At 45.2% G+C, this 12,241-nt stretch overlaps 1 protein-coding gene across 3 annotated transcripts in view; it reads left to right on the forward strand.

Moving 5' to 3' along the window:
• SUGCT (succinyl-CoA:glutarate-CoA transferase) overlaps window positions 1-12,241 on the forward strand; it is a 942,268-nt gene that overhangs the window by 804,061 nt on the left and 125,966 nt on the right. For all 3 annotated transcript variants that reach the window (XM_044293705.1, XM_044293704.1, XM_044293703.1), the window contains one exon: window positions 467-530. In XM_044293705.1, the coding sequence (XP_044149640.1) occupies window positions 467-530 (64 nt within the window). The remainder of the gene's footprint in view (window positions 1-466; window positions 531-12,241) is intronic.

Consider the following 12,241-nt stretch of genomic DNA (forward strand, 5'->3'; position numbering starts at 1 on the left):
GCTTCCATTCTTCAGATAGATGTGGGACCCACTTCTATCAGACATTTTTAACATATCCTGTTGATATGGAAGTACCTTTTTATTGCTGTATAGAAATAACTTCATGAGAATAATTATCTTCTTTTTCCGGGACAGAAAACATTTAAATTTGTTAATTTTTACCAAGGTATAAAGCAAAATTTTATTTATGCCTACACCTATACCTACATGCTACTTATCTGATGATTAGTGCAGTATTTCATGTGATAATTTTTCTTTTAGAGAGTTTCATAAATCTGCTTAAATGTTACAACCAATCCAAGATCAGTTTTCATTTCTTAAAGTGCTGTAACAAAAAGGAAAGCTGAGCTGTGATTGGTTGATATGGGTGACAAAGGCAGAGGGTTTAGACAATTTTGATAAATCTATGCCAGTGTTTTTTTATTTATTTTTTATTTACACTATTGACAGCATCTCTGCTTTACAGGTTGCCTACAATGGCCTTATTCTCGAAATGGATCATCCAAATGCGGGGAAGATATCAGTGCCAGGTCAGTTAACAATTTATAATATCACTTTTTTTGTAACGTACTTTTAACTGTTGAGCTGTATAAAGATCTAAGCTGTCCATATTTTTTGAATATAAAACAGACCTCAATAAAAGGTGTACCTTAGTAAATAGAATACAAATATTTCAAACTAATTAAAGCTTCTCGGGTAGTCTAAGGAGGTGGAGGTGTTAATGTCACTAACCTAGGTGGTCTAGGGTTGAAGATAGGGTTAATATGGAGTTTTTACCCGTGGTCAAGAGTCGATATATTTTTCTCCGGTACATGAAGTTCTAGTTATGGCTGTGTAGTGGTGGCCTGATGGCTTTCAGCAAAAAAGATTTCTTAGACTGCTTTCACACAGTTACGCTGGGTTCACACCTGAGCGTTTTACAGCGCGTTCCTACGCGCTGTAAAACGCACAACAGGCAAGAACCAATGATTCCCTATGGGAATGGTTCTCACCTGGGCGTTTTACAGCGCGTACGATCGCGCTGTAAAACGCCCGACGCTCAAACAAGTGCTTGAGCTTTTTTTTGGGCGTTTGTCGCGCGTTCCCGCACATAGAAATTCGGGAACGCGCGACAATGTGTGAACGCCAGTCTCTGTATGCGCGATTGTAAACGCCCGTACAATCGCGCATACAGAGCGCTCGTTTCAGAACGCTCAGGTCTGAACCCAGCGTTAGTGTTTGATCAATGATTTCCATCAGTGATTGGGAACCAAAACCGGGAGTGAAGGCTACAGAGTGGTAAGTATAGTGGAAGATTTACCTCAGGTTCTGTGTTTTTGAACCACCCTTTTTGGCCTGCCTCTTTGACAAATCCATGTCTGTGACAACATTCGTGACAAGATAGTGTTTAATCTGTGATAATGTGTGTAAAGGATCTGTGTTGGGTTTCTTTCCCTCCATGCATCATTCGTATTCCATGTATGCTGAAGAAGTCTTTCCAGAACACCTCCTACCAATGGTCCGTAACAACCATGGAAAGAACGTGGATGCCACCCTGTCAGTGGTTTTCACAGACCAATAGCCTTCAATGATCGTGTTTGTTCTGCATCCAGGACCAAAGTCATGTCTTCATTGTTTGGAAAACCAAGGATGTGTGAACAAACACATTCAAATCAATAGATACCTTTGTTGTCCATGGAAAACAGGGACCGCACATGTCTGCAATTTACTGATGTGTGAAAGAGGCCATACAGTCTGTAAAATGTGGTACTTATCCACATAGCTCCAGTTATTTCCATAGACTCTTATACCAGCTTAGCCTCCATTACTTGCCTGTATTTTATAGACGTTAATGCATTTAAATACATATATTAGTAAAGTTTTGGGATCAAATTTCTTGGATCTATAGAAAAAACAACTTTCATCCTCTTCATCACAATTTTAGTACCTCAAGTATTAGTATAACAGAATTCCAGCACTGTTCTGGCCATAGCACTGCTTGTCTGGACAATGGATTCTGAAGACCTAAAAGTGTGAGCTGTGGGAGAAAGAACCATACTAGACCTACAAACATCATAAACTGCTATATATGTTTCCTTTCAGTAACTCATGGGCATTATGACACTTTACAATAATGTGATTGTAGGCTTTAAGCAATGCACTAATTATTCATCTCTGTAAATGATATGTATCAATGCTTACACACACATATACACTCTTCCACACATTTGGAGACACACAGACACATCTGGAAATTATTGGCAGTCTGGGACTTAGCGATTGAGCTTTTTATGCAGGTAGGAAGGCTTTTTGGTTTCAGAGGGAGCTTGCAATCATTCTGCCTACATTACTTAATTTATCTTTGAGAAAGAGTATACCCCTTCTGGGACACATGCAAAGTGCAAGATGAGGGAGTTGAAAGAAATGTCCAAGAATGTCAGAGGAAACTACAAATTAAGCTACACTGTACAGGTAAAACATCCTAGAATTTGTAACTTACATTTAACTATGAGAAACCACCAAAGAATGGGACTTAACGTCCAAGCTGTGCTATTCAGGGCTGTGGAACATCACTGCGTGGTGAGGAAATGGAAAGCTACTGCATTAAACCCTTGAAAACATTTAATTCAGTTTCTAATTAAAAGCAATGACAGAGATTTATCAAACTGGTGTAAAGTAGAACTGGCTTAGTTGCCCATAGCAACCAATCAGATTCCAAATTTCATTTTTCACAGCACCTTTGGAAAAGGAAAGGTGGAATCTGATTGGTTGCTATGGGCAACTAAGCCAGTTCTACTTTACACCAGTTTTATAAATGATCCCCAATATGTTTAATAATTGATTATTTATAGAAGATAGTAACAGAAATGGAGATGGGTTTAATAATTTGTCCATGGGTTCTTTATTGTGTAATCCCTCCAATCCCTTTACACATGTAAATATGGCTCCAATATCCCGACTATTCTTCTTTTATATAGCAAGCTTATATGGCCAGGCCTCCTTTGCTATTTACAGTACTGTACCTTGTAGATTATGTCAGAAGTCTCATGCTGGCATAATCCAGCAGGACAAAGATCAGACTGACTTACCAGAGTACCAGAAGATTCTGTGTTGGACCCAAGCTCTAACACAATGGCCCCAGAGGTCCAACATAAGACAACCCATTCTTTGCTCACTCTGGATCCTCCTACTTTTCACTAGGATGTTTTTCTTATGGGATGTTAAAGGATGTGCGCATGTTCTGTAGAGATGGATGGAGGTAAATTTCTTCTGGTGGTCTGGTACCAGTTCACCTCTAGTGGACAGAATCTTCAGATTTTATATTCAGACATGTGACAGGAAAGTGCTGAGTTAGGCCTCATGCACACGACGGTCCACACCAGACATAAAGGACCGTTGGTCCGTGATCCGTTTCCGTTTTTGTTTCCGTGTGTCTTCCTTTATTTTTGGAGGACAACCAGACATAAAGGAATGTAAAAAAAAGTATAAGACAGGTTTGCCATGCAAATGAAAAAAACGGACGCGCGGACGTGGCTGACAATCTTGTGTGCCTCAGCGGTCCCATTGACTTGAATGGGTCCACAAACTGTTTTCTGCGAAAATAATAGGACAGATTATATTTTTTTGACGGACTGGAACCACGGATCACGGACGGCAAACGGTGCATTAGCCGAGTTTTCAACGGACCCATTGATAATCAATGGGTCCGCAGAAAATCACGAAAAACTGCATTCTCTCCCAATTCCCCAGCTGCATGCATGCTCAGTTTGGCAAGGTGCACATATTGTGAATGAAAGAAGCAAGGTGCATACGGGCCAGGAGAGTGGAAAAAGCCACTGACAGAAGAAAAGGATTGGACATTTTAACATGCAACATCCCCAGCCCTTATCTCCCCTGATATCTACTGTGAAGAAATCAAGGAGCCCCATACACATCAGTTCAGCTGACATACTGTACAAGTAGGGGGTCATTTATTAAGCCAAAATACTCCTATATAAAGCATATTTCATGTGCAGATTGCAGCATAACATCTGTGACTTCGCCCTGCTCACGCCAAGTCTCATTTAACATTTTCTAAAGCCTCTTTCACACTACAGTTTTTTTCCGTTTTGCGGGCCGTTTTTTGCGTTCAGTATACGGTCCGTATATGGAACCATTAATTTCAATGGTTCCGCAAAAATAAAAACGGAATGTACTCCGTATGCATTCCGTTTCCGTATTTCTGTTTTTCCGTTCCGTTGAAAGATAGAACATGTCCTATTATTGCCCGCAAATCACGTTCCGTGGCTCCAGTCAAGTCAATGGGTCTGCAAGAAAAACAAAACACATACGGAAATGCATCCGTATGTCTTCCGTATCTGTTCCGTTTTTGCGGAACCATCTATTGAAAATGTTTTGCCCAGCCCAATTTTTTCTATGTAATTACTGTATACTGTATATGCCATATGGAAAAATGGAACGGAAATGGAAACACAATGGAAACAAAAAAAAACGGAACAACGGATCCGTGAAAAACGGACCGCAAAACACTAAAATAGCCATACGGTAGTGTGAAAGAGGCCTAAGGCTGTTTTTCACGCATCAGTTCTGGGTCGTGTGAAAATTGCAGCATGTTCTATATTCTTTCTATGGGGCCATTCGCTTCTATGGGGCCAGGGCTTCGTGAAAAACGCATTGCATTCGCAAGCAATTGCAGGTACAATGCGTTTTTCACTAATGGTTGCTAATAGATGTTGTTCATAAACCTTCTGTTTTTTTATTACGCATCAAAACGCATTGCACCTGCGTGGAAAAAAACTGAAGAACTGAACGCAATCACAGACAAAACTGACTGAACATGCTTGCAAAATAGTGAGTTTCACTGAACGCATCCGGAGCTAATCCGTCACGCTCGTTTGAAAGAGGCCTTAGGGCTTTTTGACACGAGCAAATGCTGTGCGTGACATCCACAGTGTGAAAGAGTGCCAAGCCCCGCTCTGGACAGCAGAGACACGGAGCAGTAACATGATTGATAATGCTCCGTGCCTCTCTGTGACCTTTTTACTACAAATTCACAGTGACAACTTTATCTCACTGTGATTTTGTAGTAAAAAGATCACAGAGAGGCACGGAGCATTATCAATCATGTTACTGCTCCGTGTCTCTGCTGTCACGCTGCGGATTCCACGCACAGCATCCACTCATGTGAAACAGCCCTTACACTTAGGGCTCAGGCACACAACCGTTTTTCACGGATCTGTTGTTCCGTATCTTAGGGTTTTTTCTCTGATTTAAGTCCTCTTCCATTAATGCACAAAACATATCCGTATGGTTTGCGTATGCAATCCGTTTTTTTTGAGGATCGGAAACAGAAACAGTAACTTATTAATCACCAAACACATAAGCAATATGGGCTAGGCATAGCATTTCTACAGTATGGATCCGCAAAATACGGATGAAATACGGATGACATACAAATGTGTTCTGTGTCGCGTTACGTATTTTTTGCGGACCCGTTGACTTTAATGGGGTCTCGGACCGTGATTTGTGTACAATAATAGTAGATGCACTACTTTTTTGCAGAACGGAAATACGGAAACGGAATGTTCACGGAGTACCTTCCATTGTTTTTGCAGACCCATTGAAGTGAATGGTTCCGCATATGGTCCGCCAAAAAAACGGTATGGAAGCGGAAAGAAAATACGTTCGTGTGCATGAGCCCTTGTAGGAATTTGGTTCTGGTTACATAGCAACTGCAAGGAGTGAAGACCCAATAAAGCTACTTTCACATCTGAGCTTTCCGTACGCTTCCGCTTTGTCCCCATTCATTGTCAATGGGGACAAAACTGAACTGAACGAAACGGAATGCACCAAAATGCGTTCCATTCCATTTGATTGCGTCCCCATCGTGGACAGAATAACGCTCTCCGCGATGTGGTGCGGAGCAAGACGGAACCATCATGACTCACAATGTAAGTCAATGGGGACAGATCTGACACAATAGAAAACGGATCTGTCCCCCGTTGACTTTCAGTGGTATTCATGACGGATCCGTTTTGGCTATTTTAAAGATAATACAACTGGATCCGTTCATAACGGATGCAGACGGTTGTATTATCAGTAATGGAAGCGTTTTTGCTGATCTATGACGGATTCAGCAAAAACGCTGGTGTGGAAGTAGCCTTAGGCTTAATGCACACGGGCGTGTTTCATGGCCGTGAGCGGTCCGTGGTAACACGTGCTGGATTCCTGCTGAGAGCAGGAGCGCACGGCGTCATTGGTTGCTATGACGCCGTGCACTTCCTGCTGCCGCCGCAGTACAGTAATACACTGGTATAGATCAAACCAGTGTATTACTGTACTGCGGCGGCAGCAGAAAGCGCACGGCGTCATAGCAACCAATGGCGGCTGTATTATCTTTAGCATAGCCAAGACGGATCCGGAGGATCAGTCAATGGAGGACGGATCCGTTTTCTTTTGTGTAAGATCTGTCCCCATTGACTTACATTGTGAGTCTTGATGGATCCGTCTTGCTCCACACCACATAGCAGACTCAGATTGTGTCAGATTGTATCAGAGAAAATGGATCCGTCCCCATTGACTTGCATTTTGGGGTCATGCCGGATCCATTTTGCTCCGCATCCCAAGACGGAAAGCAAACTACAACATGTTATGGAAACGCAACTAAATGGAATGGAATGCTTTTTTTGGGAGCATTCCGTTCTGTTCAGTTTGTCCCCATTTGTCTGTTCGGTATTGAGCCCCTATGATGGATCTCAATACCGGAAAACTAAAATGCTAGTGTGAAAGTAGCCTAAGGCTATTTTCACACTAGCGTTAGGGTGTCCGCTTGTGAGCTCCGTTTGAAGGGGCTCACAAGCGGCCCCGAACGCAGCCGTCCAGCCCTAATGCATTCTGAGTGGACGCGGATCCGCTCAGAATGCATCAGTCTGGCAGCGTTCAGCCTCCGCTCCGCTCAGCAGGCGGACACCTGAACACTGCTTGCAGCGTTCGGGTGTCCGCCTGGCCGTGCTGAGGCAGGCGGATCCGTCCAGACTTACAATGTAAGTCAATGGACTTTTTATTAGAAAACTTAACAGAGATCTTACAGAAATCATACAAAAACATTTCCAATAAAATAATTTAGCCCGACCAGTCACCCTCCCCCTCCCTTCCCCCTACACTCATAATATCCACTCATACTCATCTATACACTATTTACATATTTACAAAATAAACATAAATATAAACATATTTACATACCCTTCACCCACCCACATATAGCACAAAAAGCCGATCTCCCAACAGAATTTCAAAAGAGGAAACCTCGAGCTTCTTCAGTCCCAAAGTTCAATTCCCCAGTAGGACTTGGTTAATCGACTCGATAAACAGACATAACAAATATATATATATATTATTTTTTTTTAATTTTAATTTTTTGCCCCCTCCCCCTTTTACCCTCCACCCAACCTAACTAGCCCCCAAAACCACTAGACCAAAAAAAAACTATCTATACACAATTTATAATACTATACTTTTTATTATTATATATTTTTATTTTTTTTATAAATATATACATATCATACATATGTCATACCATTATCTCATAATTCATTGCCAAAACATAGACAATACCTAAAGCCAAAATCAACTTTACAGCTATGGTTCAGTGCCTGTAAACCGAACCATCATGTTTCATCTCAAAACAAAACAAAAGGCTAAGAAAGTGTCAAACTAGCCCACCACCGGGATTGAGGACTACTGAGTTAGGGTACCCCGAAACAAAAGCCCCTCCACAGTCGAGAGGCCTTGGGGGGACCCAACCTTTCGTTCTCAAGAGAGAGTACCTTATCCAGGTCACCCCTGATGCTCCTATACACCGTCTCCACTGGGAGGACTTTATGACCCGTCGATACTAAACACCTTGCGCACCAAGTGTGATACCTGACCACTGTGCTGACTAGGAATAAAGTGCAACGGTCCCGACCACCTAAGTCTTTAAACGCACCATAGGCCCACTCTGCATAGGACAGGGCAGCCAGCCTAGGCCAGCCGATGGAAGCTCCCACCCTTTTGTAGACCTCTATATTGAAAGGAGAGTGAAGTAAGAAATGGTCCATGCTTTCCAGCACAGAACCGCACTCCTCCCGGGGACAACCCCTTTCCTCAGAGATTCTACACTTCACATTATCCCTTACATATAGCTTACCATGGAAGCAACGCCAAGCCACATCCCAAACTTTCAAGGGGATCCTTGCCGAATTTAATAAGGTCAACCCACCCTCTAGATCCTGACTTGGGCAATCCCTCAAGGCCAACGGAGGTTGAAAGAAAGTAGACAGAACCTTAAAATCAAGGGTGAACCTCGACCTGGTCTCTATCTCCCCTCTCCCAAGCCCCCATCGCCTTATAATTCTCAGAACCGGGGCAACATAAGCCAGGAGATATCCCTGCCTTGACGAGCGTAGGTCTTTCACACGCCCTCCTGTCTCCCATTCCTGGAAGAAGGGCCTAAACCATTCCCTACAGGAATTTACCCACCAAGGAGCCCTCTCCATCCAGAGGTTTGCAATGTTGGCTTTCAAAAAAGTATTCGTTAAGAATACTACTGGGTTGACCATATCCAACCCACCTAGTCTCCTTGGTCTGTAAGTGACATCTCTCTTGACTAGGTTCAGCCTGTTTCCCCATAACATCTGGAAAAAGAGGCTGTAGACCGTTCCCCAGAGAGAGCCTGGCAGGACACAAACAGTGCCCAAGTACAATAGTACCGGGATCAGATAAGCTTTACACAGGTGAACCCTTTTCCTGAGGGTCAAAGACCAACCCTTCCAGCGGTCCACCTTTTGACCGACATCTTTCAGTCTGCCTTCCCAATTTTTTTGATGATAGTCCACATCCTGGCCAAAATTGATGCCGAGAACCTTAACCGTTTTCTGAGGCTCTGGGAGAGTGTCCTGGAGATCAAAATCAGGATCTCCTTCTCCCAGCCATAGAGTCTCACATTTATCACGGTTCCGACACCACCCTCCCCACCTCCTCACTAGAAGAGGCAAAAATAGTGACATCATCCGCGTACGCTATCACCCTCAGAGACGGCCCCCTTGCCCCCGCCAGTTCCATCCCCACCCCCGCCAATGGTCCGCGATCTACCCTTCTAATGAAGGGATCGATCGCAAACACATATAGCAAGGGGCTTAAGGGACATCCCTGACGGACGCTGGAAGCCACCTCAAAAGGCTGCCCCAACCAACCATTAACCAACGGGAAACTCTCAGCCCCCTTGTACAAAACTTTCAGCCAATTTACGAAACTCCCCGGCAGACCATACCACAAGAGGACGGACCACAGGTACTCGTGATTCACCCGGTCAAAGGCTTTAGCCTGATGTAAAGACAACAGAAACCCCTTCCAAAGGCCCGCCCTGCCCCGCTCCACAGCCTCTCGGACACTGAGAACGGCGCTAAAGGCGCTCCGACCAGGAACTGTGCAGTGCTGAGCCCCCGAAAGAAGCTTCGGTGCAAACTTCACCAATCTATTGAAAATTATTTTCGCCAGGATCTTTCTGTCCGTATTAAGAAGCGATATGGGTCTCCAATTCTCAATACGGGATGGGTCTTTACCCTTTGACAGAATAATCAGAGCTGACTTACCCATTGACTTTGGTAAAGTGCCCGAGGAAAGACACTCATTAAATACCTCAGTCAACAGAGGAACTAACTGTTCCTTGAAAGTCCTGTACCACTCAGATGTTAAGCCATCTGGACCTGGCGATTTCTTGGGCCTAAGCCCTTCAATGGCCAGTCTCACTTCCTCTTCCCTGATTGGTTCAGACAAAACGGCAAGAGAGGGGTCCATTCCTGCCCTGGGAACCGCCTCAGCCAAGAAAGCTGAAAACTTGTCCCGATCTAGTTCTTTCCTACCCAAGAGGTGAGAGTAGAAAGACCTGACAACCTCCAGGATCCCTGATTTGGACCTGTTCAGGGATACTGTACTATCAATCAGGCCTGTCATCAACTTACTTCTTACTGACATCCTGCAGTTGCCATAAGGGTCGGGCGAGCGGTACTTCCTGAAATCCCTCTCAGCAACCAAAGATGCGTACCTATCATACTGACACCTCTTAAGCAAGGACTTCACACGGGAGATATCCTCGCGGCTACCTCCCGTCGAGACGAGACTTTCAAGTTTCTTCCTCAGTTCCTGGTACAGATGATTTCTGTCCTGGCTCCTGAGGTACGAGAGCTCTCGGAAAAACCTCGCCGTCCTTGTTTTGAACATCTCCCACCACTCTGACTTACTGTTACAGAGGTCCACCAATGGTTCCTGGCCCTGAAAAAACTCCTCAAAGGATTGTCTTATTGCCGCATCTTCCAGGAGAGATGAATTCAGCTTCCATAAACCCTTACCCATACAGGGGGTCTCTGCAACATTCAAAGAAAAACTAATTAAACAGTGATCGGAGAAAACCACTTCCTCAGTTTTTAAGACCGAAAAAAACAGCTTCCCCCTTCAAATAAAACCTATCTATCCTAGACCTTTTACTACCTTGATGAAAGGTGAAGTCCACGTGGTCTGGCTTATGCTTCAAATGAGCATCCACCAGACTAGCTTCCTCAACTATCTTACTCAGTGCGACGCCATCAGAATCCAGCCTGACTTTGGAGCCTCCCCTGTCACAGACTCTTGTCACATTGTTGAAGTCTCCACCAAAGATTACCTGACGGCTGGAAAAAAGGTATGGTTTAATCCTCATGAGAAGACATTTGCGGTCCCACACGGTTTGTGGACCATAGATGTTAATGAGCCTCAGCTCTTGTCCTCTCATGAGCACATCCAGGATCAGGCACCTTCCCATTTCTAGTTCGATTACTTTCCTGCATTCCACTCTCCCAGCGGTTTTAAAAAGTACCGCTACCCCGCTACGTGGCTCGGCCGCAAGAGACCAGAAGGATGGACCATGGCGCCACTCACTCCTCGCTTTCTCTATTAACTCTGTGGAAGTCAACCAGGTCTCTTGCAAAAATAAAACATCAGCATCAAGACGGCTGAAAAAATCAAAGGCCACATAACGAGCCACGTCTGACTTAATGCTAGCAACGTTAATGATTGCTAGCGCCAACGGGGTGAGTTCCGCCATCATAAGTGATTGAACTAGATAGCTTTCTTCTTACCCCTCCCACCACCCTCACCATCACCATCATCAGACCCCTCGCTTTCCTTTTGTCTTTTTAAGCAATGTGAAACATCCATTTCACACTTATCTTTGCCCGCAGGACCTGACTTAGCCCCCCCTCCAGAAGATGGAATATCCCCTGAAGGGTCGGACCCGGCAGCCTGCGAAGAAACCCTATCGCCCCCCAGCACTGCATCCCTCGCACCCTCCTCAGCCAAGTTAGCCGTAGAGGTGTCACTCAGGACACAGTACCGGTTGGAGACCTCCACAAGAGGGGCCCCGGCCAAAACCTCCCTCGGTATCTGGTCTAGGGAGAGTGGGATGGACGGATCCCACTCAAGAGAGGCCTTCCTGCCCTCTCCCTTCTTGCTTTTATTCTTACCCCGCTTGTTCCTCCTCCTCTCCAACCATTCACCACGCTCCTCGTCCACATTTTTCCCACCTGAGGAGGCAGAAACAGCGGAGAGGTCAGCCTCTTCAGATTGAACTCCGGGGTCCTCATCATCAGCGCTGTCACCCGAGTCACTATTGACCAGATCCTCAGCCAGGGGACCAGTTGAGGGATCAGCTGCCTCCTGCTCCCTCATGTTACGGCGTTGTTCCCGCCGCCTGGCCTTAGCTGCTGTAACTCGCTTATTCTTACTAACCGGATCCTTTTTGCTTCCTCCAGTGCCAGAAGCAATAGCACTTGTCCCCTCGCCAGCCTGCCCAGTCCTGGCAGCAGATTCTTCCCCAACTACAGACTCAGCCTCGCGGCTAGTACCTGCCTGGTTCTGAGTCTGTCCCTGAGCCTGGTTGGCAAAGGCAAGCGGACAGCGGCTAAATGGATGACCCAGGTCACCACACAGATTACACCTGATCCGCCGACAGGTTGCGGCAAGATGGTCATTCCCCCCGCACTTCACGCACTTCTGGGTCCTACACTGTGCACTAAAATGCGTGGGGTCGCCGCACCTGTGGCAGACCTTTGGCTGCCCCTGGTAGAAGACCATTATCCGATCCCTCCCTATAAAGGCCGAGGAGGGGATATGGGTAACAGAATTTCCATGGGCCCTCAACATCATGTTAAAGGTCCAGGCCCCTGACCAAATACTGTGCTCGTCCAAG

This window comes from Bufo gargarizans, chromosome 5 (assembly GCF_014858855.1).
Source record: "Bufo gargarizans isolate SCDJY-AF-19 chromosome 5, ASM1485885v1, whole genome shotgun sequence".
Taxonomy (NCBI): Eukaryota; Metazoa; Chordata; class Amphibia; order Anura; family Bufonidae; genus Bufo; species Bufo gargarizans.